The sequence below is a fragment of the Filobasidium floriforme genome (genome assembly GCF_021052385.1).
Source record: "Filobasidium floriforme strain CBS 6241 chromosome Unknown HD553scaffold_16, whole genome shotgun sequence".
Taxonomy (NCBI): domain Eukaryota; kingdom Fungi; phylum Basidiomycota; class Tremellomycetes; order Filobasidiales; family Filobasidiaceae; genus Filobasidium; species Filobasidium floriforme.
In genome coordinates, this window is record NW_025763637.1 from 800,573 (window position 1) to 828,486 (window position 27,914).

The window sequence follows — 27,914 nt, forward strand, 5'->3', positions numbered from 1 at the left end:
TTATTTCGCATGTGACTTTTGACGATTGGAAATGCGATGGTATCACTAGCGTATTCAGCTAGCATTATCTGCAACACGGTCCATCCTTCGAGGCGGGGTCTTCAAGGTACTAGCGTTGCGAATTCGAGGAACAGGTCGCCGCTTTCCTGGTCAAGCACAATTCGATGGTATGATTGTATCCGGCATCTCGCGCTTCACCAAACCGGCTTCAGGTACAACGGCCAGCCCAAGTTTGACCAATACAACGCGGAACCTCCGATAGCGGCGAGCAGGACCGTACCCTGTACGGTCTTTCGAGTGCGTCTTCGCTGGAGTTCTCGGTCGACGTCTATCCTGTTAGCGATGGGTTTGCCGTCACCACCGTCAGAAGGTCTGGCAAAAGCGACCCAGTGAGCCCAGTCGGTCGTCCTCGTCGCTTTCCACAGGCCGACTAAAGAGTACGGCACCCAGAGATAGTCAGACATCCGTCACGGACTGTATATCCCTTCTCAAACTCACTGGCATCAAGCGGATTAGGAACCGACAACCTTCCCTGCCCACCGATCCTCCACCAATTAGAACAAGCCTGGCTATTCATCGTACTCCCATCCAGCTTTTCCTGGATCTCCGCGTTGTGGGCGTCGAAATACGAACGGTCTGGTTGAAGCGAGCCGATACCGAGCTCGAGCATCTCTTTGATCAGGCGGGCGATGACCGTCGTCTGGTTCCCGATGGTGTAACCCCAGGAACCGGCGATGGCGTTCGGGCCGAGGGTCATGAAATAGTTGGGGAACTGCGTGTTTTCGAGATCGAATCAGATCAGGAAAGAAAGCGCTGTGTCAGTCCGTGTGCGAAGTGGGGATTTCGGGCTCCGGTCGGGGTCGGCGCTGTGGACTTACCCCTGGCACAGCCAAACCTCGATAACTCTGCGGCCCCCCAATCTCCTTCCAAAACTCTCTCAACTCCACCCCATCCTCCCCATAAAGCCCTACGTTCAAGCCGACCCCGTGTCTGGCCACATCGGATCCGGTAGCGAATACGATCACGTCCGCGGGGAATTCTTTCCCCGTGGTATCGATGAGGGAAGTCTCGGTGATCGAGGCGATACCGACCGAGTTGAGGGTGACGTTGGGTAAGTGGAGGGAGGTTAGCCAGCCGGCGTCGTAGGCGGGGCGTTTACATCCCAGGGCTACAATATGAGATCGGGTCGGAGGTATCAATAAGATCGAATTGGCTAAACGTCAGCCAGGTGTCGAGATCGTAAAGCAAGACCATAAACCAGCCACAACTAGATCAAGGACTCACGGTACCTAGGCATCAAAGCCTCTAAATACTCCTCCGGTGCCGTCCTCCGCAAGTAATCCAACAAGACCTTTTCCGTCTCATCGTGCCCGTCGGCATCCCCGTCGTTCCTCGTCTTCCACCGATCATTGTGTGCGGTGAAAAGCTCATAGCGATGCAGGTACCGTACGAAAGGGAGGTAGCGGTACAGGAATTGCTTGTAAACGGGGATAGGGGTGTTGTGTTTGGGGAAGTAGTACCCGCCAGACCGGATGTACTGGGTGAGCTGGACGCCGGGGGTAGAGGCTAGGCCGGGGATGAGTTGGATGGCCGAGCTGCCGTTGCCGATCACGGCTATGCGTTTGTTCTCGAAAGTGAAGTTCAAGTCCGTTTGGGTTTGGGTTATAACACGTCTCCAGTGGAGGTTGTGGAAGGCGATACCCTTGAACTTTTCTAAGCCCGGGATTTGGGGGATGAGAGGGGTCGACAGGGGACCGTTGGCTGAGATCAAGATGTCGGTGGTATGCGTATAAGTGGAAGATGGATCGCCAGGACTTTTTGTCGGCCGTAAGGTCAAGGTATGCGTTTGGGATATGGCGTCCCAGGTGGAAGAGACGTATTCCGTATCAAAGATGAAGCTGTCCAGGAGGTCTGTATAATATTATTGTGCAGGAAACATGGGTTTCAAGGTGTCAGCGGCTCGTCGAGACGAGACAGATTAGCGTAATAATATGACTACTCGCCGTGTTTCTCGATACACTCGTTCAAGTACCCCAAGACCTGCTCTTGATCGGCAAACACATGACTCCAGTCGCTCTTCGGGTCAGAGTACAGGCTGTACAGGTGGATAGGGATGTCGACCCCTGCACCGGGCCAGGTCGAGTTGAGCCATGTCCCTCCGGCGGCGTGTTCCTTTTCGATGATCGTGAGATCGATAAGGGAACCTAGTTGACGCCGCAGTTGGATGGCTTGGGAGATGCCGGATAGACCGCCTCCGACGATGGTCACTCGAGTGCGAGGTGCAGCAGGTCTTGACGGTGAAGTGAGAGTCGATGTCATGATGATGGTCGAGGTTATTGAACGACGTTACCTGCCTAGATCGCGCACACTCAGTGACCTGCTTTCGACCGTTTCGTCCATCAACCGGGCCAAGATAACGACCTGACGACCAGAGTCATCACCAGGAGCGACGATTGACGACCCCAGATCCTTACGAGAGAGTACAGTAGTCCTCTATGCTAGCACCCTGAATTGACAATAGATCGATCGAGGCTGGATGTCCGAAAAGTCGTTTTCGCTCAAATCCGACGACCTGCTCTAGATCTCCCTAAGCACGCCATCCATCGAATATGATCACACCACACCACCTCACCACCACCTACTAGCTCGGGAATGGCGACATCGACGTTAACACAATCACTGGACAGATCTGATTGACAAGGAACAAGAGGTCATATCGTCAGGTCCCCGGCCGGTGATATCGCTGGTATCACGCCATGGGACGGTAGATCATACTCGGCTCGTTATCGCTCGAAGATGGGAAATGGTCAGCGTCGAGCACGGACTTCAGAGTCGGAATCGTCTCGTGGTGAAAATACTACGTCGGCGATGGTCCTCGGGTCAGGCTTGGGAGTTCAAATGCTCGGCAAGATGAGCAGGGATTGAGGGCTTGAGCTCGTACACGTAGAAAAGGAGCAGCAGAAATCGATCAAGTCGAGGCTAGGTTGAAGATCAAGGTCAGAACCTGATCGACGTAAGGACCTACCAGAAAACTTCTTATCAGGCAACCTACCACCGTAAACACCGCACCACGATGCAATCATTCGGGACCGCCCCCTCTATCAACCCCGTTAATCAAGACGACAAGAACTCCATCCCCATCAGACCCGCGGAAGAAGGCAAGAGGAGGTGGATATTGAACGCCTTTGATATGAGCTGTGCAGGGCATCAGAGCCCCGGGTTGTGGAAGCATGAGAGGGATTGGAGTGCGAGGTATCATGATATCGAGTGAGTTTCGAGGTTTCGAGGGTGGGAGCGTGAGGGGGTGAGAGGTTTGAGGGTGTGAGAGATTTCGCGGTGATGATCGGGCTCTGTGCGATACGATCGGTCGAAATGCCTTCTTTTGCATTTATCTGAGGATCGTACAGGGAATGCTGATCGGACGTGATTTGGGGGTCCATTTTTGGCTGTAATTCAGGTATTGGACGACCGTCGCCAAGGTCCTGGAGAAGGGGAAATTCAACGGGTTGTTGTGAGTCGCATTGTTATAACATATCACGGGGGGAAGCGGAGGTGATTCGAGCGATCTTGTTGTAAGCTGACGAATGCGATTCAATTTGTCCTCGTCAGTGTGGCCGATACCCTCGGCGCCTATGACGTCTATGGGAGCAGTATCGACGCAGGTAGGTCCAACATCCAGGATAGTGCGAAAACACGTCCCGGCCGCCCCGCTGAAATCGACTCGCGACTCGGCTTGTGACACATTGGTAAAGCCGCTCGGACGGGCGCACAGTGGGGAGTGGACGATCCGACGTTGATGGTCTCTGCGGCGGCGGCGGTGACCAAGCATCTGACGTTTGGGATCACCCATAGTGTGACTTATGGTGCGTCGTCAATCCGGATTACGATACTGTGCTTCGTCTGTATAGGGGCAGATAGTTGATACCGATCTTCACGAACTTCCATCGTGCTTGCAGACGCTCCTTATGTCCTAGCGAGGCGTTTCTCCACCCTGGATCACCTCACAAAGGGAAGGATCGCATTCAATATCGTCACTTCGTACCTCGACTCGGCAGCTAGGAATTTCGGCCTGAAACATCAGATGGAACACGACGAGAGGTATCGTCGGGCCGAGGAGTACATGAAGTAGGTCTTCCGACTTTGCTGCTTTTGTCCGAAAACAACAACAAGACAGGACGAAGCTGACCACGGTGACTTGCGCGCGACGCAGCGTTCTCTACAAGCTGTGGGAGAGCTCGTGGAGGGACGATGCGGTCGTACTCGATGTGGCTACCGATACGTATGCCGAACCGAGTAGGATTCGCAAGATCCATCACCATGGCGAGTTTTTCGACGTCGAAGGGCCGAGCTTTGTCGAGCCGAGTCCTCAGAAGGTGAATCTAGGGCGGTTTGCGTCTACATCTGCAGTTGTGTGCTGACTGACACGTGTCCCGATTGGCTTTGTTTGTGGTCGTAGACGCCCTTGCTATACCAGGCGGGTAGTAGTTCGGCGGGGATCAAATTTGGAGCGAGACATGCCGAGGCCGTGTTCATGAGCGGTCCCAGCGTCAAGAAGGTGAGTCATGAACGGGGTGCTTTGGGGTGGACCCTTTGCACGATTTCGGTCAACTGACTCGATCTGGCCGCTCGAACAGATTCGTCAACAGGTCGACGCTTTGCGATTGGCGGTCAAGCAGCAGGGACGTGATCCGTTCTCGGTCAAGGTGCTCGTCAAGCTTACCGTCATCGTCGACGAGACCGAGGACAAGGCCAAGGCGAAACGTGACGAATACCACGCGCTGGCGAGTCGAGAGGGCGCCAAGGTCTTGTTCGGAGGGTGAGCATTGGCGCAAGCCACAAGCTGTTTTATCCTGAATATCGGATTGACTTCCGGCCGTTACTCGACTCAGCTGGATTGGAGGAGATCTTTCCGTCTACAGCGACTCGCAAGACCTGCGTGTGCATGGCACACCCGCTGTCGCCGGCGTGGCGCGTGGCTATGCTGCACTGTACCCTCAAGTCAAGCTCTGGAACGCGGACACTTTGGCGGATCACTTCAAGCTGGGCGGGATGGGACCAGTTGTAGTCGGCACTCCGGTACAGGTTGCGGATGAGTTGCAAAGCTGGATCGACGGAGCCGATATCGACGGGTTCAGTGAGTCTCTGACCGCGATCTGGCACGGTGCTTTCCCGCTCTGATCGCCTCGGATCTTGTCAGACCTATGCTACGCGATTACACCAGGCACATTCGAGGATATCGTCGAACACCTCGTACCCGAGCTACAACGCCGAGGCGTCCACTGGTTGGACTATCCCGAGCCGTCCAATGGCAAGCACCTGACGGCGAGAGAAGGAATATACGGTGTCGGTCAGACGAGGTTGCCAGATGATCACTACGGAAGTGCATTCAAGTGGAACGTCGGAGAAGAGAATGGTCCGGAGCTCGAGACGGGCGGTGGCGTGGCGAACAAGGCCGTGTCAACGAGCCAGACGAACGGTACTTCTCGCAAGCGCCCTGTAGCGAATGGTGAAGTAGATGCCGCGGTTGCCAAGAGGGTCAAGGTGGTTGCGTGATGAGCGTTTGTAAGAATCAGCTTGTAAGCTCGCCTCGACATGCATCGATAAGGAAATGACAACTTGTGATCTGCAATTTGGGGTCTGTAGTGTTTGGTCACGGAGAAGCAGAGTCATCGGATGTTGGTCGCGATCTGATGTGCTGAAAGGCGACATCGACCACGAAATGACGTGCTCGGCATTCATATTGCGCTACCGCGCTACCGAGATCTCAACATTCCGATCCCGACTAGCCATCGCCGATACAACAAGACGAATTCTTCAACCTTTAATAGCGCATGACCAGAATCTGCTGTTCATGTCTGTCCGAGCGCTCACGAATCACGAATAGAGTACCAACCAAATCATAGCAGAATGTCTCGAAACAATTCCGAATTCAAGGTCGCTATCATCGGTGGAGGGATCTCTGGCATCGCCCAGGCTGTCACGCTGAAACGCCAACTAGAGAACGGCGTAAACATCAAGGTGAGCACATGAATCGCACGTCGTCTCTACTGGATGCTCATCAACCTAACTGGGTAGATCTTTGAGAAGCGATCATCTCTCGGCGGGGTTTGGCGAGATGCTAAATGGCCTGGCGCCGGTGTTGATGTTCCCATCCATCTCTACTCTCTCTTCTCGGATCTCAAGAGCGATTGGACGACGCTGTTTGCGGAACAGCCCGAAGTGCTAGCCTACTGGGAGTCGCTCGTAGACAAGCACGGTCTGAGGCGCGACGTGATTTTGAACACGGAATATGTCGGTTCCGAGTGGATCAGCTCAGAGCAGCACCACGCGATCTCTTTCAGACGCAGCGACGGGTCGGCATTCGAGTACAGCGCCAATGTCATCATATCCGCCAACGGACCGTTATCAAAACCGACGATCCCAAAGCTTCCTGGGCTGGAAAAGTTTGAGGGTGTATACTTTCACAACCTGCATTGGGACGAGAACGTCGACCTGAGCAATAAGCGCGTGGCGGTGATAGGTAACGGGAGTTCCGGGATACAGCTCGTCGTGAGTACAAGAACGACAACTATGCGAGACATCACCTGACGAATCGTTGAGCAGCCTGGCGTAGCGGATATCCCCGGCGTTCAATTGACCCATTTCATACGCAGTGGGGGTTACTTTGTGCCGAAGGGTGAGAGAAGGCGCGATCGATTTATCGCTCGATTGGGTGCTCAACACGATCCTTGGCAGTCAACACGCCTTATAGCGCTGCGACAAAGCTCCTCTTCAAATATGTTCCTCTTGCTCAGCGAGCCTACCGATTCAGTCTTTTCCTCGAAGTAAATACAGATTTGGGTTTGGTCTTCCGGTGCAATTTCGTCTTAACGGCTTCCGTGTCTGACCAGAGCAACGATCGTTGGCGAGCGAAAAAGGAACCCAAGTCTCACCCGACGCCCATGGAGACTCAGCTGTTGGATCATCTCGCCAAGACCGCACCTCCGGAGTATCTAGAGTAAGTGAAGCGGCCTTGACTGCTACTGTCGACTGCCATCTCGAACGCTAATTCGATACTCCAGCGCCTTGACACCGAGATATCCGCTGGGATGCAAACGTGTCGCGTTCGACGCAGGCTGGCTCGAGTCGCTTCATCGCCCCAACGTCAATCTGGTGAACCATCCGATAGTACAAGTCACACCTCGAGGCCTTGTCACAAGCGACGGTGTCGAAAAAGAATTCGACATCATCATCTTTGCCACCGTAAGGTCGAGATCGGCTTCAATCTTAGATGCTATCGCTGACCTCGACTCGCAATTTCGGATAGGGATCAAACGTCGCGGAACACGGCGTGGGCCTGAACGTCGGCTTGAAAGGCGAAAGAGGCCAGGACCTCCAAACTCACTGGAAACAGATCGGTGGACCCAAGGCGTACATGGGAACGGCGGTACCAGAGGTGAGCGTCGAGACATGTCTCATCGAGCTCGGTCGCTCATAATCTGGCGTAGTTCCCCAACTACTTCATCATACTCGGACCCAACGCCATCGCCGGAAGTTGGGGATATACCATCGGGTGTAAAGCGCTGTTCAACGCGAAGCTCGTGCAGGCTGTGAGTCTTGGAACGCATGGTCTGTCACAACAACCGCTCATCTTGACTGTCTTTGGCAGATGATTCGCCATCAAATCACTTCGCTGCAGCCAAAGTCGGACGCCTTTGAAAAGCACAATGAAGAGCTGCAACGAGGATTGGCCGGGACCAGCATGAAGTCGACGGCTTGCGATAATTGGTGGCGAGTAGGCGGCAACGGATTGCTCAGTGTGCCCAATTCGGTTTCAGGATGTAAGTCTCCTCGTTACGACTGGGTCCGGCCTCTCGTTGATCACGTACTCGTCTCAGTCCGTCTAGCAGAGTTGACAAAGAACATTATCTGGGATGACTGGTCGGCCACGAGGTTGGACAAAAATTCCGGCAAACCGGTGGAAGTGATAGTCAAGGAGAGCAGCTCGAAGCGCACGACTTGGGCATTGGGTCTTATCACGGCTACCATGGCAGCTGCAGCGGTCTCGCAGCTCTCGGCGGGAAACTTGGTGAGTCGTTTCTTGAGCCCGGTCACGCAAATCATGATCGACTGAAGCGACTGCCATACACAGCCGTTGAAGTTTGAACAGATCGAACGATTGCTTTCGGCAACCGGTCTTTGGAGATGAGCGCGGAGGTGTTCGCCCTGGCAATGTCTTGGGGGTTAGCGGGAACTATTCGGTATCAATCGCTACCCGTATATCGTTGGACAGAGTCTCCAGGACCTTGTACATGCTTGTGGGGGAAGACGCCCTCGTTCCGTTACGGTGATCGGATTGTAAAATCGAGGTATAGATAGACCTCCACGCGGCCAGACACGATGTGTCGTTATAGCAACATATCAGCGCGGGCTTTGCCATACAATAGATGTGTCCTCCTCTCAGTTATACCACGCTGCCATGCTCGGCCATAACCTGTGTATAGTAGGTAGTAGGTATCGATCAGTCGTCTGCAATGCGGTAACAATCAGATGGCAATGTTGATCCACTGCGAGAACAGCACTCACGGGTCGAAGGCTATCGTCTTGTAGTCCCGAGGCACCTTCCTAGGGATGGTGAGGTGAGAGGGGGACCCGATTCTTCCGTTGGACCAAGGTTGATCCTGATCCGATGAATGACGGGCGGGCGAGGGTGGATCGCTAGCTATCGCATCAACAACCGAGACAGGAAGCGGTGCCATATCGTCTTCGAAGCGATCGCCAACCATGCCCATAGGTCGACCATCGTAGTCTCGGTGATCGAACTCGATCTTCAAAGTGGATCGCACGGGACGTGGAGACTCCGAATGAGGCACGAGCCCATGCCCGAGGTCATCTCGAGCTCGCTCGGCTTTGACGTTGCTGTACCTCCTCTGACTTTGGACGACAGCCTTACTCTCCCGCATCGTGTCGGAGTACTCGCAGAGAAGGCCACTTCGCACGCATCGGGTGCACGGTGCTATGATTATCGACCGGCATGAAGACGAGGTCGAAGATGATGATGAGAACGAGGTCGAGGTCGATCTTCCCGTGCCCTTCGTCTTGATCTGTTGATCGGTAGATGGTACGCACCGCGTCTTGCGCACCCGACAACTTTGACAAGCATTGGCTCGTCTGCTCAAAGGTGCCCCTCTGGTCGGAAAGGCTGGGCGGGTTGAAGAGGAAGACAGAATAATATGCTCGTCCCGTCTGGATGACGAAATGGATGATCTCGACGACGAAGATGAGGATGAGCCCGAGTTTGATGTTGAAGTTGGGGTTGATATCGACCCTGCCACTGAAAAGGAAGAAAAGGAAGGGAAGGGCGTGCCGTCGGTCTTCATCATAAGACCCATATTGTCACTCGAGCTACGGTCCTGAGCGGCGTTTGTGGGCGAGATGAGTGGATCCAATACGCGACTGTAAGAAGAGCCTCTGGCGTATGGGTCGACCAGCAGAGTGGATAGAAGGGGTGTCGGAATATGAAGCGGGGCTTTCAACATCAGATGTTGGAGTGACGGGAGAGACGTCTGGTGGGCAGGAGAAGTGGACATAGTTCATGGACGTCGACCTGGTTGAACACGGGAGGATGCAGGGAATCGGTGGAATGGAGTGCGTCCAAGGGGGTCGACGATATGTCTTGATCTTTCGGACGCGCATGCATATATCATCATATCGACGGCACCTTCCGACGATCGATAGGCCTTTAGCAGGCGGATCGAAAAAGAGCAGATGTATTGATTCTTGCTTCTTTGTCCCTTTTCGCAGCATAGGCAGTAGGCATTCAGTGTTCCGCTTGCGCTTTCCGATCTCGGCGCAATTTACGCAAGATACGACGAGGCGATGATCGAATTCGGCGCTCTTCCCGAACCTCTCGGCGATCACATTCGAGAAGCGCAGCTGGGGTCTTTACTGAACCGGACGCCATCGATCCGGGACCCGATTACCCGTCAACCGTGGGTGCTCGGCGCATCCGTCGAAGCGGTTGAAATTGTAGGAGTCGCGTTTCGATAGCGGGTCCTCTGCAAGAAGGGAGAGGATGTTTCGCGTTTCGGATGTCGGTGCGAAACGATATGATTGCGTATACGGGTAGTTCTATCAAGAAATAGACAAGTCCCGAGAAGGAAAGGGACTGCTATCTCGCCTCCCGACGAGTTTGATCGAGAGTACGTGTAGGGTTTAGGAGTGGCGGTGGGATCCATGAATTAGCGTTTGAAGACTTGCATGACCGATGACCGAGCCCGTGGGACTCTGCCGAGGTTATTTACCCCTTTCAGCAGAACGATGGCGTTCCTTTCGGCGATCAGAGGCTTTTCGATTTCGGTGACTGACCTTTCGCCTCCCCAGGGACGAGGGAACTCACCTTCTATCGGTTACGGAAGCTCGGTGACAACCCCACGCAAGGGCACATGGATGGGTTTCGGAGAGGCACGAGACGGGCGCGCGCGCGTGCGAATAAGAGCGTCGATCAATCAATCGATGACGACCTCTTTCGAAGGTGTCGGATGATTGGTTTCTTCCTCCGACATCTGCCGTGCGAGATTCTCCTTGCCCCTTGTTTCGACGGATCGTTGGAGTATCATTCGGCCGGTTGTCGAGCGACTGTACTTATCGGGACGTGACCAATACCACCGCGCTCCCCGAATACTCCGACTCCCACGCGCGGAGTTGAGAACGATGATATATACTTTCGTTGACCTCGGGGCAAACTCATTTCATGTTGGCTGCATGGCTGCACTTGTGATCGAGATCTCTTGCATGCGGTACCTGCATTCCCGTATCAAACTCAAACTATCGAGATCTTCTTCTTGTGCGGGTCTCTCTTTGATCGACGTTCTCCTTGGATCGTGATCAAGCAGGTTGGCCATTCATTGCCAGGGCCCGGTACACGCCTCTCCCCTCGACCGTCCCGCCCCACTATCACGATAGCACCTTCGTCAAACGAGATCATCTCGGCCTCTGGTGACAGGCATGGCCGACTCGGTTGACCACGTCGGCCAGACCCGTGGCGTCCGAACCTCGAGCAGGAACCTCGGGAATCGTATTCTATATCAGCAACCAGGACAACTCGTCAAGCTCGAGACATCTCCCATCGGTAGCCTCGCAGAGGAAGAGCAAGATGACGGCGACGAGGAAGGCGAAGGAAACGACGATGATACGATGAGCGTTGATCAAGACTATCATTTCTCGCAAAGCCCGCACGTCGATGGCGCTCATGCCTCACCGAGCCAAACCGACGGATATCCGCAAGTTGAAGCTGTGGAAGAGAAGATCATTCCCAATATCAATATTGTCAAACCCATCGGTACGACCTCTAAGCCTGCTCGTGTATCCAAGGTAAGCTTCCCGTTCTTGCATCAATCACGTCGCATGGATCTTGGATCCTTGGACTCACTCCCGTGTTTCCGTTTCCTGTATCACTTGCGTCGGTAGAGAAGGAACTCGACCGTCAAGCGTAAAGAACAGAGTCAGCCGGCCTTGCTGCTCTTCGAGTCGCTCTAAGCTGTCATGTCTGTCATGAAGCTGACCTTCATGCTCACTACCCCCGCCTCCCACCGCTGTCCCTGTCGAAAACTACCTCATATCCCTACAGACCGCATCGCCCAACGCGCATTTCGAATAAGGAAAAAGGTCTATCACCTCGAGCTCGAGACGAATGCGATCGAAGCGGCCGACAAGATCCGGGACATGGCGGATAGTAACTCGAGGTTGATGAAGATGGTGGAAAAGTTGCAAAGGGAGAACAAGGCAGTAAGTACCTCAATCGAGCTCAGGGAGCGATGTGGGCAGAGGACATGGGGTGGCGCGGGCCTGATTTTCGTGTCCTTTTTCGTGGACCTTGCCTTGCATCAGCTCAAGGCGACTCAGGCAAAGGCGAACCTATCGAGCGAGACTACCGACACTCAGGAAAAGGTTGAAGGGAAGGCTAAGACGGTCAAGCGTAAAGAGCGCACGGTTCAGTCCAAGTTGGGAGGGCAAAGGTCGAGCGATGCCATGTTGACCATCGACAACGTCGAGTTGAACGTGGCGGACGACCCGCTCGTATCGCTCAACGACCTTCAAGCCGGACTGAACGACTTTGAGGACAACAACAAGAACGACTACTCCGACATACATCCTGTGGAGCCGTCGTCTGTGCCATCCCCGGGAAATTACGAGACTCGATGGACGGATCCGATCCCGCCACCGTCGATGACAATGCCATCGTGGTTTCAAGAACAACAGATGTATCCGCCATCCACCACGAGACCGTCTACCAGCTCGAGTAGTTATACACCGCAGACCAGGTCGTCCTTGTCGTCACCGCTCGCTTACATCGGCAGTCTGCCAGCTCAATCGTCTGGCCGATCCGGTTGCTCACGGCCCAACACTGCGAACGCGATGGAACAACATATCGAGGTAATCAACAGTCCGACGCGTGAGTGTAGGGTTCCTGGCGCTTGTTACGACAAGGACACTCGCTCACGAACTTTGCCAGGATTGTTACCTCTCGCCGTCCTAAATCTTTAGTAGTCTGTCCTTCCGAATCGACTGCAACGCCACGATACAATCCGTTTGGCTCCCAGGGCCAACAAGGCGCGGCCAACTTTTCTTCCCGACCGCGATACTCGTCCGAGGTCGCTGCACCTTCCTTTCCGGACATGACGGACATGTATCACGATCAACAACAACAAAGTGCCATCCGAGCCGATTCGGTACGGCGCTACTCTCGAGCTTTGCAACAGCACCATCATCCCCGTCTGCATTCCATTGGAGACGACGGTGGCGTGAGGGCTGAACTTCAACTAGGACAACGAAGAGACGTCGGGAAGCAGGTCGACTTTTCGTCGCAAGGGGAGCCGTCCACTTATGGCGGCCATCACGATGTGCGGGACGTCTGGACGGGTTCGCTTCAGCCGCCCGTACAGGGCAGCACGTATGTCATGCCCCAGTCTCCTAACGTTGGACCGAACAGCCAGCCGCGGGGACCGCCATCGTGGCTCCGTCAAGGGGAGATCTTTCAACAACAGGATCACATGGAAGGAATATTGGGAGGGTTTCACTCGGGTCTTAAAGCAGAAGCTCGAGGAGGAGACGGTATGATCCCAGTGGATAGCGTATTGACGCCAGTGGATGGGCTAGGTACGATGGGTGAGTCGGCGATGGCGTGTCTCTGTCCCGCCCCATCGACAACCGCTGATGTCGCTTCGTTCCAAGTAGACTGGAATAGACGTCTGGATTGGCAAGAGAGGGACCACGCGTGGAGCGACGTGTACGCTCTGGACACGTCTCATCTTGTCGATGGACAGCAAAGCGGTAGAACAAACATGGCATTCGATGTTCTCGATGACAAGGCATCCCATGTGCGTCGATGAACACAAGCGCACAACCGGGGCCGGTATGCTCTCATCGCTCGTCTCGCGATATTGGGCGTCGACACTACTGTATAGCTTCCCGAGGACCGAATATGTACACGCCGGGTTAGAGCGCGGTCAGCAGTGCAATATCTAAATCGCGTCCGACATCTAAAGTCTCTTCCAAGACTATGACTCTCGCTATGAGCCGCCAAAAGCGATCGCCATTATTTCGCGGAAGAAACGTACCTCGAGAAGCCGATGTTGCACCTGAATACCTCCGCTCGATTACCTAGCTTCACCCTGTCATCGGCGCTGCGGCTCTTCCATGTCAACAAGCCGTTGTCAGCAACGGGTCCTCGCTCTTCATACTTGGATATGTCAGATTCGAAACCAGTTCGCCCGGTGGAGGACTTGGATTTGCAGGCTTGCCGTTCGCTGCCGACCGAGAGTCTCGGGAGTGTACGCCCCCCACGTCCAGAGCAGAGTGACATATGCTGCCAAGAGGAACTTCTACGCGCACGGGGTTAGGGTTTAGGGACGGGAGCCGCTAGAGGACCCTAGATGACGATATTAGTCTACACCGACGGGAAGGGACGATCGAGTCGATTGCTCATCTACGATCTGATTGCTCATCCAAGGTGCAATGCTTGGTTTGGTCTGCTATATAACAAATCTACAGATGTAGTCCTCGATTGACCAGTTCTCAGAAACGCACAAGCCTACATCCACTCATACTTCGAACAGACAGATCCTCACTCCCGCACCGACAGCATGGCCGTAAAACTCGAGTGGACGGTAGGCACTCTCGCTATTAGCCGTTGATGGCCGCTTCGGCTGACTCCTGCGTGCTCTCGAATCGTCCTCCAGAAATTCAGCAACACTATCAACGGCAAGCTGGTCGGCACGGCTGAGACCCGACATGGAATCAACCCGAACGACCAGCAAGCCTTGCCCGAGGTAAGCCTGTATGTCACATTCGGAGACGTCATTCGTCTGACCGCCGTCATCCCCTTCCTTTTGATCGCTTCGACAGGTCCCCGTCTGCACCAGGGTCGAAGTCGATCAAGCGGTATCAGCCGGGAGACAGGCGCTCCCCTCGTGGAGGGCACTGTCTTGGGAAGAACGAGCCAATTATCTGCTCAGGCTCGGTGATGCCATTGAGGCCAACAGGGACGGCTTTGTCAAGATGCTTCAACTCGAGGGCGGCAAGCCGGCCTCCACCGCCGGCATGGAAGTCCAGATGGTTCTCGACGCCCTGCGGGCTGTGGTCAAGCTTCGGCTCGATGACGAGATCCTCATAGACGATGAGATCAAGTCGACTACGCTCCGTCATATGGCCATCGGCGTGGGTGCCGGTTTGGTCCCGTGGAACTTCCCCATGTATCTAGGTGAGCACCAGTGGAAAAGGTCCAAGTCACCAGACGGCGCGCTGAGCCCTCCGCCTGTCTCCTTTTCTCACAGGCAACGTCAAGACGGCGCAAGCGTTACTCACGGGCAACACTTTCATCATGAAGCCTTCACCTTTTACGCCCTACTGCAACCTCAAGGTTGGCGAACTCGGGATCGATATCTTCCCGCCCGGCGTCTTCCAGGTCATTTCTGGCGCGGACGACCTCGGCCAGATGTTGACTGAGCACACGGGGATCGATAAGATCAGCTTCACCGGCTCTACGTTCACTGGTACCAAGGTGATGCACAGCTGCAGCAAGACGCTGAAACGGGTCACGCTCGAGCTTGGAGGCAACGACGCGACCATCGTCTGCGAGGACGCCGACCTCGAGAAAGCCGTGCCCACCATTGGTACCATGGCCTTTCTCAATGCGGGACAGGTCTGCATGGCCATCAAGAGAGTCTATGTACACCACAGTATCTACGACGAGTTCAAGAACAGATTGGTGGAATTTGTCAAGAATAACATGAAGGTCGGGGATACGTCTGATCCGAACACTACCATCGGACCCGTGCAGAACAAGCTGCAGTTCGACAAGGTCAAGACGTTGTACGAGGACATCGAAGCTTGTGGTTGGAAGCCTCTGCTCGGTGCCAAAGTCCCTGAGCTTGATGGGGAGAACAAAGGATATTTCATCTCGCCCGAGATCATCGATAATCCGGCCGACGACTCGAGGATCGTCGTGGAAGAACCCTTCGGGCCAATGTAGGTAGCGGCGGCGGCGGCGGCGGCGGACGTGTGCGAGTCGAAGATGACGTGATCACTTTACTGATCTCGTGCGTCCCAGTCTTCCTCTGTTGAAGTGGTCGAACGACGACGAGGTTCTCGACCGGGTCAACGACACCCTACAAGGGCTGGGGGGATCCGTCTGGAGTCGAGACTCGGAAAGGGCTACGCGCATCGCCCAAGCCATTCAGTCCGGTTAGTCGTCGCGGTGTAGTCATTCCTCTGTCTATCCTCACGCGGGACCATCTCTGTACACCTCATAGGGACCGTCTGGGTCAATGGACATGGCATGATCGAGGCCGGTGGTAAGAGAGATTCTTTCGAACGACATGATATATACACCAAGCGACTGACCCGCTGCACACTGTCACAGTCCCGTTCGGCGGAATGAAGGCGTCTGGGATGGGTCGCGAGTTTGGGCTCGACGGGCTCAAGGCTTGGGTTGAGCTTCAGGCATTGTGGGTGATGAAGTAGTGAGGCAGAATGTCTTTGTAAGGAGATCTCGTTGAGCTTGCAGCGGAGCCGTTTGTAACCGAAATATACGATGTCACGATTTCGTTCGATGAGGATTATTGAATGTCTGAGCGCGCGAAGACGAACGGCGCGATCTCGGGACGTTTGAGGTCGCACGGTTGCGGTTGAGAATGTAGCCCAATCGTCTGCAGGCTCGAAAGATTGCCACCAATTACCAAGGGGCTTGTAGACAATTGCTAGGTACAACGGGATTTGGCGACGATACCGATGAAGTGAAGAGTGATGGAGCTTCTCGATACCGAGACGACCCCATAATCACCCCTGCGATGGGTACTATGAGTCATTAATCACACGAATCATTCCAGGTGGCGTTCTTCGACTCTGGGCAAGTACTGTATTTGAAATGGTTTCCTGTCGATTGAAGCTTTCGATGATCGTTAGGGCGGATGCCACGTTCAGAGTTGGCCGAGGAGTGACACGGATACGAACAAGTTCGATAATGGTTTCGTACAATCTGCTGTCTCGTCCTGTACATTACTCGTTGTCACATCGCTTTTGTTGCTAACAGATCCTCTCGATTCCCTATAGCCTACCCGAAGAACACACAATCATCTTCTGCGCTAACCTAGCTACTACTGTTTCTATACGACGGTCAAGGAGACCACTTTGGACTTGCTAACCTTGCCACGACGTCCCCAAGGTCTGGTCAAGTGAGCAAGCAGAATTTGAGCAATCTGCTACTCTCCGCGAGTACGTACGCACATCCCAGGTTCGACTTACCGGTTCAAAGGACTGGCGGGGCCGTTGAAGATCAACAGATCATAGAGGAAACATCCCAGCAGGCCCCCCACGATGGGTCCCAATGCGGCAGTGTAGAACCAGTAGCCCGATCGGTAAGTCCAGATCGAGGATGGGTATCCAAATATGCTCGCCGCTATTCGAGGACCGATGTCTCTAGCAGGGTTCATGGAATAGGCAGTCTGCGTGCCGAGCGAAGCGCCCAATCCCACGATGAGGAAAAGTAGGATGAGACCGTTCATACCGGCAGGGACAGGATTATTATTGGCGTCGCCCATGGCGAGAATGACCATTAGTAATATGCATGTGGCGTAGACCTCGGAGAAGAAACAGCCTGGTGGAGTGCTCAACGCTCAGCACACACTTGACGAGAAGCAGCATACATGCCGAGTCGAGACGCTCACTGATGTTGGACATGTAAGATTGCGCGGCGGTGAAGAACAAGCTACCGGTAGACGTGGCTTCACCAAAGGTCCTTACTCCATATCCGCCCTCAAACTGGTTGATCAAGTTCCAATAGTTGGCTTGAATGAGCAGACTTCCGACACAGGCTCCGAGGATTTGAGCCGCCGCGTAGCCTGGAACTTTCCGCCAAGGGAATCCTCGGAATGTAGCCAGACCGAGAGTGACAGCCGGGTTCAAGTGAGCACCAGAGATACCACCGGCGACGTAGACTCCGCACATGACGCCGATTCCCCATCCGAAAGAAATGGACAGGTAGCTCCCCTGAGTAAGGTTGGAGACCACGACTTGACTGCGGGGCGATAGCGCGCGCTATGAGCATCGATTGTTTCAGACGCGCGCGCGTCGAACTCGGGTAACATCGGACTTCGCCAGTTGACACCATTTCCAAACGTGATCATTACGGCTGTGCCCAAGAATTCTCCAAAGTATTCCTTCATCGAAGTCCTGATTCGCATGAGGGGATTGACGTCGGTGGACGTCTTGGCGATGACCGTCACCAATTGTTCCTTTTCCGTCTCTGGCGCATGTTCCAAGTGTTGGACATCTTGCGAAAGCTTTTTAGCGATCGAGCTGCTAAAGTCTGTCGTTGTCGCTTTGTTGTAAACCGCGGTCAGGGGGGGAGGGGGGAGGGAAGAATATCCCAGATGACGCCCAGGCCTCACAATGCAACTGCAGCAGATTATGGACCTACATCGGGCGCCCGCTAAAATTGGTCAGCGGTTTCGAATCTCTCACTGATGTCACTCGCGCTGTTTCATCCCAGGCGGGTGCGATACCCGATCAATCGGCTTCCGGTCAGAGAATGATTTACGAGCGATTCCTCGGGTCGCCATTGCAGCGCTGTGTTCTGGGTAACAGGTACGGTCATCTGAGCCCAGTCGATCTTGGCTGTGCTCTCAGCCTCTACAACGGGATCAAGTCTGTCAAACCTGTAATTAGACTTTCGTAATCGAAACGCCCCAGCCGCGCGCGAGCGGCATTGGCCGCCTTCATGTGCGAGACAACCTCAGAATCAACTCCACAGACGGGGCAGATGGCGGTCCCTGTGCTTGTAATATCGATTTTGCTTAGGTGAATCGACCCAGTCTTGTCATTGTTGGTGTACTCGAATTCTGTAGAACAAAGATAGTCACGCAGCCACCTCTTTTACGGAGTTGAGCGGCCGCAGCAGTCGTAAGCGCGTTCCGAGGCGCAGATTCCGCCGTTTCGCCCTCGAGCCGTACTTGGCCAGTATCTCCGCCGTCCTGATCAGCAGTAGCCGGTCTCACCCAACATTATCGTCTGGCCACTCGTGCAATGCTACTCTCGGCTATTTCCTACTCGGCGTCGATGGAGTGACGTCCGGCCCGCATGATCTGCCTGTCTACCATCTCGAGCCGGTTCGTCGAGTCCGGGCCGGCCACGTCTCGCAGGATGGCTGTATACATGAGGTATGTGTGTGGACGTCCCTTGGTCAACACCGGCTCTTCCAGGATGGTACTTAATGTGACTTGATCTCATGACCAGGTTACTGCCACGATTGACGATCCGCTCATTCGCCATACCCTCTCCAAGCCATCTCGCATCACCTCGATTCTCGAAAAGCTCATCCTTGCCAAAGATACAAGCACACTCCTATACAATCGTACCACTGACTACACAGACCCGATCTTCGAGCACCATGGTTTCCGCCAACTCTGCAGCTTCTTCGTCGACGCAAGACCTCATCATCTCGGTTGACATCGGGACCACCTCGATCCGAGCTATCGCCTTTAACAAACTGGCAGAGGTTGTCAGCACTGTTCAAGTCGAATACGATCAAAGTACGTCAGAGCCAACGCGACGCGTAATACGGCCGCTGATGTGACTTGATACGCCCGCTGCCCTGCCACAAACGTGCTTCGCGGTTCGTCACACAGTCTACCCTCATCCAGGATGGCACGAGCAGAAGATGACCGACTTGATCGGGACCGTCTGGAGCTGTCTCGATGGGGTCGCCGAAGTGAGTCAAAGCGCGGTCGACGGCGGCCTTGCTTCATGCGTGCTTTCGATTGCCTTCCACTGTGAATTGACAATATCCGCGCCGTTCACAATTATGTTAGAAACTCGAGGAAATGCATTACAAACTCGATCAGGTCAAGGGAGTCGGTGAGCCGGTCCTGACCTTGACTCTGGCGATCGAGCCTTTGTCTCTGACGCAGCATGTCATGTGCTTTGCAGGTATCACTAACCAGCGAGAGACCACCTGCGTCTGGAGTAAAAGTAAGGGCGAGGGAATATGCAATGGTAGGTCGATTTCAGATCCAACATCCCTGCACACAAGGATCTGACAAGGGTAAATCATATTCCTTTTCGGGTCACTTCTGAATTCCTCTTCGCCTCGACTCAACCGCTTCGACCCACAGCAATCGCTTGGCCCGACACCCGTAACACCGACACCATCCGAAAGTTGGCCGAACAGAGTGACAAGGGTCTCGACGCTCTCAAAAAGACTACCGGATTGCCCTTGTCCACCTACTTTTCCGGTCCCAAGCTCCGATGGATGATGGACAACGTCCCCGAAGTCAAGGACGCCCACGATTCCGGTGATCTCTACTTTGGTACGGTCGACTCTTGGGTTCTGTGGAACATGACTGGGGGTCTTGATGGCGGTGTCCACTTGACCGATTGCACCAACGCCTCTCGAACCATGTTCATGGACTTGGAGACTCTCGACTGGAGCCAGGATTGTCTCGACTTTTTCGAGGTAGATAAGGGGTGCCTCCCGAAGATCGTCAGCAACGCCGAGGTCTTTGGCAAGGTGTCTCAAGGCAAGTTCAAGGGCTTCCCCATTGCCGGTTTGATTGGGGACCAGCAGGCAGCGCTCGTCGGTAACAAGGCAGGTCTCGATTGATGATGTTCTTGGCGAGTTACGCGCAATGGCTGACTCGATCCTGACGTCTGCTTTCAGTGAGTGTATCGAGACCGGATCAGCTAAGAACACCTATGGTACCGGTGCCTTCATGTTGTTTAACACGGGTCACGAGATAGTACCCTCGACTCACGGTCTCTTGACCACGGTCGGCTACCGCTCGTCTCCCCAGTCGAAGCCCGTCTACGCTCTCGAGGGATCGATCGCCGTCGCTGGATCATCCGTCAAGTGGTTGAGAGACTCGATGGGATTGATCGGTGATTCGTCTGAAGTCGGTCGACTCGCCGCCGAGGTCGAGGACGCCGGCGGACTCTTCTTCGTTCCAGCGTTCTCTGGCTTGTTCGCTCCTTACTGGGACGACCAGGCCAGCGGTTGCATTATCGGTATCACCGGATATACCACCAAGCATCATCTCGCTCGGGCTACCCTCGAGGCGACTTGCTTCACGTGGGTCACACGATAAGATGTGGCGATCGTCGAGCCAGGAGATTGACCAGTCCCTTTCGTCATTCATCTCTACAGCACCAAGGCAATCCTCGACGCCATGGCGAAAGACAGCAAGACCACTCTGTCTGTCCTGCGAGTCGATGGTGGAATGACCAACTCGGACATTTGTATGCAGCTCCAGAGCGACATTCTCGGAATATCGGTCGAGCGACCACAGATGAGGGAATCGACCGCTCTCGGATCGGCCATCTGCGCCGGTGTGGCTCTCGGCCTGTGGGGCTGGTCGATGGAGGACCCCGCCAGTTTATCCCGGGTCAACACTGCCGAGGCCACCATCTTCAAGCCTCAGAAAGACGAGGAGGACAGGGAGATTCGATACGAAGGTTGGAACCGTGCCGTCGAGAGGAGTCGAGGATGGAAGAACCCCACGTTTGTACGTGCCAAGTCGGCGTTCCAGAAGGACGAAGTCGTAATCACTCGGGGGAACTAGATGCTGGAGCGGGTTCCTGCTTGGGTGTTCGTCAGACTTTGAAGTAGAGTCGATAGCGACCTGTTGTAATCGGTTAAAGAAACGTTTTCGCTGACAGAGATATGTCGTTGCGTTTGAGAACGATGATGGGTTCCTTGTCTAGCTGGTCTCGTCGTTTGCGGTGCGATCTGACCCGTATTGACGTGTTGCAGGGCGACGAGCCGAGCATCGTAAGGGTAGATGCCCCGAGATTGCAGATTTCCTATGACAAGTCCCGCAAATCCAAGTCGACGTATCCTTGTCGTATTTGGCCTGTGCGTGTTCCACAAACTGATGTTTGGCTTGCATGGCTTGGCGAGTTGCTCGAGACTGTACAACGTTTAGCGCAAGACGCATTCCGCTCGAATGACAATGAATCGGCACCACGATACAAGCGATACTGGAAGCGTCGTCGACCTCGTCTTCACCGAGCTGTTCATCCGATTCACCCGCTATACCATGGGCCTGAATCGGAACATTCCATCCCGACCGTGTCGCCATGTTGAACAGGTCGTCGGCCAAGGCCCGAAGCAAGTCATTCATGCCATGCGGGAGGTGGCGGGTTTGAAGCGCTAGGGGGCGAGCTGCCGATGTGCTTGGAGATGACGTTTCGACGAGATGATAACTCGGGTGTCGATGAGTAGTTGTCAACAGGATCGACGATCTGGTCTGCGCCGACACTCTTGGTTCCATGAGGTCCGTCGGAAACACCGGGGGAAATGTTTCCGACTGAGAGAGTTTAACCATTGGGTATGCATGGCACAGCTTCAACGATATACGAACAATGGCTTAAAACCTAACGAGATAGATACAAGGTTGATGGAGCCGTTGACTGGCATGCTCGAGGGCAACGAAGGGCGATCGCAGGCGCACGAAACGACCGCATAGTCCGAGGGAATAACGGCATGCGACACATGAACCCTGATGACGATAACCTTGAAAGGGACGAGGTCCGAAAGGTCGGATATGCAACAAGTGGCGATGCTAGCGACTTGGGCGAAACGGTTTCCTCTCCAATCGCGCACCGGATACCACATCGAAATCGCGGCTTGTAGCGCCAGCCGGTCGATCGTCCTTGCGTCCGTCTGTATGTGTACGTATGCGCTGCGGTAGCAGTTCAGGCGAGCGGTCGAAAGCTGCTGTTAGATCTCCGCCAGGCTGAGCGATCGCAGTTGCAGGTTTCAGTTGCGTGGTTATCGATGTATATGTATCACGCTCCAGCGAGGGAGTGTCGAAAACGACGGGTGTCCACAAAGGTTTGAGTCGGCGATCTCTCCCCTTCCGTATTAGTCGTCTGGATCGGATCAGAGAAAGGCCGGGAGTGGAGCTGCTGCTTCGATGTATTCGTATCTTTCAAGAGGTGTTCCGACCTATGTGCTTCGGGTTGATCGCAAAGGGTTCCGTTCAAAGAGCGTACTGGCTTCGAGACGAGTCGTGCTCATGCGCAAGAGGAAAGTTGATCAGCGGATATGCCAGCGGACCAAGGGTAGTCTGGATCCGCCCGTCGTGTCCTTTTTGCTTGCTGACCGAGAGATTGTTTTCGTATCGGCAAGTCGAGTCGAATCGTCGGCTATGCGATACGGGTCGCGTGAAAAGACCGTGCTGCGTGCAAGCGACAGGGTTATCTGCAAGCAGCGGGAAAGCACCGAGATTATGAGCTGGATATCCCTTTGCGATCGTGGGCGTGTGCTTGACTCGTACTTCGAGCACCTCCGAGGAACAGGAAATCTGACTGCTACACACTCACTGAGACGAGAGATTGACCGACCGTAACGTATGCGAGACCTCTGCCGAAGCTAATACTCGCAACCCGGTGATTCCGTATGACCTTCCTGACGACCAATCATTCACGGTTTCTCCCTCAGGAAACGCAGTCCGTCCGCGACCGTAGAATCCTCGACTCGTGTCTGTTCTGACTGAGGACAACAAGTCGATCCGAGAGTTGCTGGACGTGCCCACGTACGCACGAGACAGCCTTTATGATTGCGTATCCGAGTCTCGGCGAGATGGTCTTCAGGACCGCTTGCGAGTGCTCCTTTCTTGTCAAGTAATCACTGCGTTTGAGCTTGGCTGCTGCCTCGCTTGCTTCTCCGATGATAACACGTTCACGTACGTCTTGTTCAGGTTGCTGACATTGCTGGTGGGCGGAGATGGGTTGCACACGTGTGCTCGACGTGATCCGACCTTGGACGGCGAGAAGGTCGACCATCAGAACGTTCTAGGTGTTCTGTTCCAAACATGATTGTTTCTGTTCTCGCCTGTCGATCCCTCTGACCGGAAAACGCTCTAGGGCGGTGTATGATCTCGATCCTGAGAATAGACTAGTTCAAAGAGGCCGTAGGAACTCGTTCGCGATGTCGATCTTCGCTGTTGATGAAATTAATGCTCCAGGCGTTCACGTTATAGAGCCGGCGACGACGCCATCCTGATGCTTCGTGGTACGGATTCCATGACGGTATGGAAGACGAGAGTCCAACAAGCAGGGTGAGATGAACGTCGTATGATGGAGGTACGATCCGGAACTTGTGGTTCGAACGAGATCGCTGTTCTTTATCTTCGGTAGATCGCAGGGGTCGGTCTTTTGATTGTAACAAAGCCGTTGTTGTTCGTACGATCCTGTGAACCAGTAGAGGGGGAGCGACGATAGGTCGAACGACGTCTGTGAAGCTGAGCAGATCGTTTGGAATCGAGACGGGGTCGATTGTCTGCTGGCGGACTTGGCGACGTGGAGATCGACCCGTCAAGCCGTTCTGGACCGGGGAGTCAACTTCTCGAGGGTATTTAAGGATGCTGGAGACGATGTGAGGGTGGTCTGGTGGCGGTGGAGACGATATTTGAACAGTTGTTCAGTCAACTCCGAAACGCAGAAAAAGAACTACGAAAGTGACCATGAGATGATATGATGTATATGATGACGATGTAAACGCGTAAAACCCAATGCATGTCATTTCCCCAATTTGCACCTTGCGCACGTTGCGAGGCCTTCTTCCTTCGTCCTTCAGCCATATATTCAATCTTGTGTTCTAGAGTTCTTGAACGAGACCCTACCAAACGTGATCTTCGGAATCGCCTCATTGCAATTCGACGTTCACCTTCTGTACTGGCTGCCCACGGACACTCCGGGATCCGTCCAACTATAGGGTGATTGACAGGCGGTGAAAACACGTTATTTACACCGCCTATGAGCCTAATTTAGTATCGACTATGACACGTCATACAGGCGGATGTTTGTCGGCGTTTTCACCGTGTATCAACTTAATGAAATTACTTGGAAATTTCAACGCCTTCACAGACGGTGTATAGTCGATCTCATAGGCGGTGTATAGGAGGTCCATATTAGTCTCATAGACGGTGTAAATAGGGCTCATAGGACTTCACTAGGCCCTCGACCAGCCCCCCCGGATCCGACCCTATCGGCAGCATATTTCGTTCACCGGATACAAATTCATCTGATCGCTCACAAACATGCCGAACTACAAAGTACACAACACCAAGTCTAGCGATCTAGCGAGACTTCGACTCACCACAATGCTACGTCGCCACTGCATCGAACCTGAATGATGGCACCCTAATCAGCGAATCCAGACCTAGTTCATGAAATAATAATAGAAATCAAAAGAGGAGAAGTCACTCACTCAGCCAAGCGCGAGTTCCGATCTCCGGAATGTCTTATCAAACCCCCCGACAATCTGTTCAGTATACCCCAACCCCCCGAGCAAGCGGCTCAGCATCAAGTTCCCGACAAACCCTCGATGGTCTGGACTCACCTTTTCAGTATCAGCAACAAACACCTCGCAGACCCACGGCCCAGACCCGTACACCTTCAACCGCCGGTAGCTCTTCTGATCACCGCGACCCACCTCGTCTACTCGCTGCCGGTACCCCTCGAAATGTAACACTACTTAGACAAGGGGATCGCACCGACAGTGAGGGTTATCGATCCGACCAGAGTAGCAGGGAAGGATCAACTTCCGGTAGAGAGGGTCGACGTCGGGAACAGATGAGGTGTTTGGAGTTCCGAGAGCCGGTGTTGATGTCGGTGGTGCTGGAAGGACCGGAGCGCAGGTGAACAAAGGTTATCTGGGAACGAACGGACGCAAGACTCTACCCACATCACACAACTTCACGGTCCCGTTCAAGAATCAAGCGCAAGCATCATCATCTCGTCAGCAGACTCCTCCCCGTACCTCGCAAATGCCCGATCAACATACCCCTCGTCCCGTCAATCCCCCACGACAGGTACCTGCCGGCGAGCAGCAGCGTCAGCTGGGGAACCTCCTCTCCTCCTTGCAAACGGGCCAACAACAACTGACAGCTCAGGTGAAACAACTGCAAGAAGATCTCGTGCGACTCACACAATCGAATGCGGCCAAGGAGTCGGTCATCCACAAACAGGCGGGTATGTTGAACGCGTTGGAGACGAGGCTTGCAGAGACGCAGGCAAGGGTGACGGAGCTCGAGGCGGTAGCAAGGCAAGGAGGGCTCGGCGAGGGTGGAGAGAATGAAACGGCAAAGGATGTCAGCAAAGCGATCAGCGCGGCCTTGAATATCTGTTATGGATGCAACCCACCAAAGGCATATCCGGCGGAAGGCGAGGTATGGCCCAGGCTGAAGAGCGCTAGCGGACAGGCGGATGGCGACCCTGCAATGCGTTGGGATTTCAGCCAATCGTTACTTCATGAACACAACATTCCTGAGACGTAAAAACTCATCAGCGTCCTCCAAAACCAGTTCGATCTGCTCCCACTCACCTCCGACGTAGCCCGAGAGTCCCTCCCTGCATACAAAGACGCCGTCGACCTCTACAACACCGCCATCGCAAAGAAGTTCAAACATCTGTCTGCATCATGGAAGCGTAAACAGATCAGCGAATGGAGCAAAGGAGATGGACGCCGCGACGATCTTCTTCAGGAGATTACTCAACTCGAGGAAGAACAACAGACCGAAGGGCTCGAAGAGAAGAAAGCGTTGTTGTCGATCATGGACGCTGCGGCTGCCAAGCCAGAGAGGCAGAATCGAAACAACATGCGAGCGAAGTTGACGGTAGTGAGTGGCATGATTCTGTGCGATAACACGAAGCCCGACTGACCGATCTGCCGCGTTCCCGATGTTCCAGATGCAAAACTATATGACAACAAAGCGCGCGTTGATGTCAGAATATCAGGGAGACGAGTGGAAGTGCTTGGAGAGTCTGTACGTACAGATCCCTCCAGTGACCAAGAGTGGAGCGAATGGGAAGGGCAAGAAGACCTGGCACTGGCCGCAAAGAGATGGTGTATACTCCGAAGAGGTAAGCGTCGGCAGTTCTGTGGGAATCTTATTGTCTCGTCGCGGCTCACCTCGATCCTCCTCTTGCATCAGTTCCTCGAAGCCTACTATGCTGTTTACGACAATCAAGAGGCCTCCACGGGAAAGGTGACCGGTACCACCATCAACCCTCCTCCTCCCGGCTGGATCCCGCCTGTCGCACAACCATACCTGCCCTCGAGCTACGAATTCCTACACCTCGCTCCGCAGAGGTGGATGTTCACGGAATCTTGGATCGAGGAGAATCCTAAACTGCAAATGAGCGTCATCCCGATCGGTCGTCCTACCGACCCCGAGGTTGTCAAGGCATCCGTCTGGTACCGGTCCCATGCTTGGGCTCTCGGCAAGAGCACAGGGACGAAGCGAAATCTCTCACAGTCTACCATTGCCTCCACCTCAACCTCTCGTGGAAGATCGATCAGCGTGATGCCAGGCGAATCCGATGGGGACCGAGGGAGATCGATTGAGCCAAAAAACCCTGCCAAGAAGCGCAAAATCGTTACTCAGCCCAGCCTGTCCCAGGTCGCCGAGGACGAAGAAGATAGAGCTCACACCGACGATGACGACATTGAGGTAGCCCGTTCCGCCGGTTACCCCTCGAACAGCGGTTCTCGACAGCCAGGGATGACTGTCCGAGCCGAAGCATCTCAAGCTACTCACAGTCAAGCGTATCGCATGGATACCCAAGAAGATCTGCCTGACATTCCGCGCACGTCCATGACGGCATCCGCTTGGCAGCCGGCGAGGAGTCCGGCTCATGATTACGAAGATGATACCGGCCTTGTCCTCGACAATACCTTCATGGATTCCCTGATGCGACCCTACGAACAGAACCAGATGGAGAACAATCAGCAGAATCTCGCTGGGAAGAGTCAACCAGCGAATGCCGACGTCAACATGGAACTCAGTCTCAACGACTACATCAACTTCGATCTCACCCAGACGATTCCCGGTACGATCCAGACCGACACCATTATGTTCCAGTGAAGGTCGCCATGTCACGACAATGATGAGAGTGAGTGACATGCGTATTATACTATGACAGTCAGTCTGTGAGGCGGGAAGAGCTGACGATCAGGACTGCTGCTATTTTCTCCAGATGCAACGAACACCTCCGCCACCACTTACGAATCGACTACAACTGGCGTTGAGCAATGTAAACAATTAGATCTGTCCTCCCGCTATTGTAACAGGCGGGCCAAGAAGTGTCCGTGTTGATGAGCATGTCGGATCATATGGATTGATCCTTGACTCACCGCTCGACCAGGCCGTGCGATCGGGATCAGAACTCCTGGTCGTCGACATCGGCATCCTCATCGACATCTTGGTCGGCATCGGCGTTGAGCCAGAACTCTGGCTCTACTCCGTCCTGAGATGGTAACAGATCCAGGCGATATGATTAGTCGTCTGCGCCTCATCCGTACTCCCGCTATGCTGCTATGACTCACCTTCTCACAGGACGTGGATACCAGGCAAGGCCCATCAGCATGAGTCTGC

General features: G+C 54.2%; 8 protein-coding genes across 8 annotated transcripts; 6 read left to right on the forward strand and 2 right to left on the reverse strand.

The window, feature by feature from the left end:
• Positions 1-41: 41 nt before the first annotated feature.
• HD553DRAFT_73113 (FAD/NAD(P)-binding domain-containing protein) lies at positions 42-2,512 on the reverse strand. Its single transcript, XM_046184452.1, has 5 exons — positions 2,004-2,512; positions 1,285-1,911; positions 879-1,168; positions 499-772; positions 42-430 (listed from the first exon to the last, which is right to left on the reverse strand). Exons 1-5 carry the CDS (start codon positions 2,317-2,319, stop codon positions 195-197), a joined length of 1,743 nt encoding a protein of 580 aa, XP_046035308.1. The 5' UTR covers positions 2,320-2,512; the 3' UTR covers positions 42-194.
• A 561-nt stretch (positions 2,513-3,073) lies between these two features.
• On the forward strand, positions 3,074-5,553 carry HD553DRAFT_343797 (luciferase-like domain-containing protein; the record flags this gene model as incomplete). Its single annotated transcript, XM_046182912.1, has 10 exons — positions 3,074-3,267; positions 3,458-3,511; positions 3,610-3,662; positions 3,753-3,863; positions 3,957-4,125; positions 4,211-4,373; positions 4,457-4,555; positions 4,635-4,816; positions 4,890-5,134; positions 5,198-5,553. The coding sequence occupies 10 exons, from the start codon at positions 3,074-3,076 to the stop codon at positions 5,551-5,553; spliced, it is 1,626 nt and encodes a 541-aa protein (XP_046035309.1).
• Positions 5,554-5,798: 245 nt separating this feature from the next.
• Positions 5,799-8,533, forward strand: HD553DRAFT_73177 (FAD/NAD(P)-binding domain-containing protein). Its single transcript, XM_046184453.1, has 11 exons — positions 5,799-6,018; positions 6,076-6,549; positions 6,604-6,676; positions 6,736-6,824; positions 6,891-6,997; positions 7,062-7,242; positions 7,307-7,435; positions 7,488-7,589; positions 7,649-7,820; positions 7,878-8,068; positions 8,132-8,533. The coding sequence occupies exons 1-11, from the start codon at positions 5,908-5,910 to the stop codon at positions 8,186-8,188; spliced, it is 1,686 nt and encodes a 561-aa protein (XP_046035310.1). The 5' UTR covers positions 5,799-5,907; the 3' UTR covers positions 8,189-8,533.
• A 2,622-nt stretch (positions 8,534-11,155) lies between these two features.
• Positions 11,156-13,537, forward strand: HD553DRAFT_314815 (uncharacterized protein). Its single transcript, XM_046180395.1, has 6 exons — positions 11,156-11,352; positions 11,449-11,482; positions 11,609-11,766; positions 11,869-12,433; positions 12,529-13,146; positions 13,216-13,537. Exons 1-6 carry the CDS (start codon positions 11,176-11,178, stop codon positions 13,368-13,370), a joined length of 1,707 nt encoding a protein of 568 aa, XP_046035311.1. The 5' UTR covers positions 11,156-11,175; the 3' UTR covers positions 13,371-13,537.
• Positions 13,538-14,123: 586 nt separating this feature from the next.
• On the forward strand, positions 14,124-16,079 carry HD553DRAFT_332023 (NAD-dependent aldehyde dehydrogenase; the record flags this gene model as incomplete). Its single annotated transcript, XM_046182047.1, has 7 exons — positions 14,124-14,147; positions 14,220-14,309; positions 14,386-14,740; positions 14,814-15,507; positions 15,590-15,723; positions 15,792-15,833; positions 15,902-16,079. The coding sequence occupies 7 exons, from the start codon at positions 14,124-14,126 to the stop codon at positions 16,000-16,002; spliced, it is 1,440 nt and encodes a 479-aa protein (XP_046035312.1). The 3' UTR covers positions 16,003-16,079.
• A 699-nt stretch (positions 16,080-16,778) lies between these two features.
• HD553DRAFT_329321 (aquaporin-like protein) lies at positions 16,779-17,720 on the reverse strand (the record flags this gene model as incomplete). The annotated part of the gene is made up of 3 exons (XM_046181918.1): positions 16,779-17,134; positions 17,205-17,554; positions 17,623-17,720. The coding sequence occupies 3 exons, from the start codon at positions 17,718-17,720 to the stop codon at positions 16,779-16,781; spliced, it is 804 nt and encodes a 267-aa protein (XP_046035313.1).
• A 1,205-nt stretch (positions 17,721-18,925) lies between these two features.
• On the forward strand, positions 18,926-21,153 carry HD553DRAFT_332024 (putative glycerol kinase; the record flags this gene model as incomplete). Its single annotated transcript, XM_046182048.1, has 7 exons — positions 18,926-19,067; positions 19,164-19,246; positions 19,347-19,392; positions 19,465-19,530; positions 19,650-20,122; positions 20,199-20,602; positions 20,678-21,153. The coding sequence occupies 7 exons, from the start codon at positions 18,926-18,928 to the stop codon at positions 21,090-21,092; spliced, it is 1,629 nt and encodes a 542-aa protein (XP_046035314.1). The 3' UTR covers positions 21,093-21,153.
• Positions 21,154-24,774: 3,621 nt separating this feature from the next.
• HD553DRAFT_325214 (uncharacterized protein) lies at positions 24,775-27,404 on the forward strand (the record flags this gene model as incomplete). The annotated part of the gene is made up of 5 exons (XM_046181577.1): positions 24,775-25,036; positions 25,111-25,628; positions 25,842-26,156; positions 26,227-26,400; positions 26,472-27,404. The coding sequence occupies 5 exons, from the start codon at positions 24,775-24,777 to the stop codon at positions 27,402-27,404; spliced, it is 2,202 nt and encodes a 733-aa protein (XP_046035315.1).
• Positions 27,405-27,914: the final 510 nt, after the last annotated feature.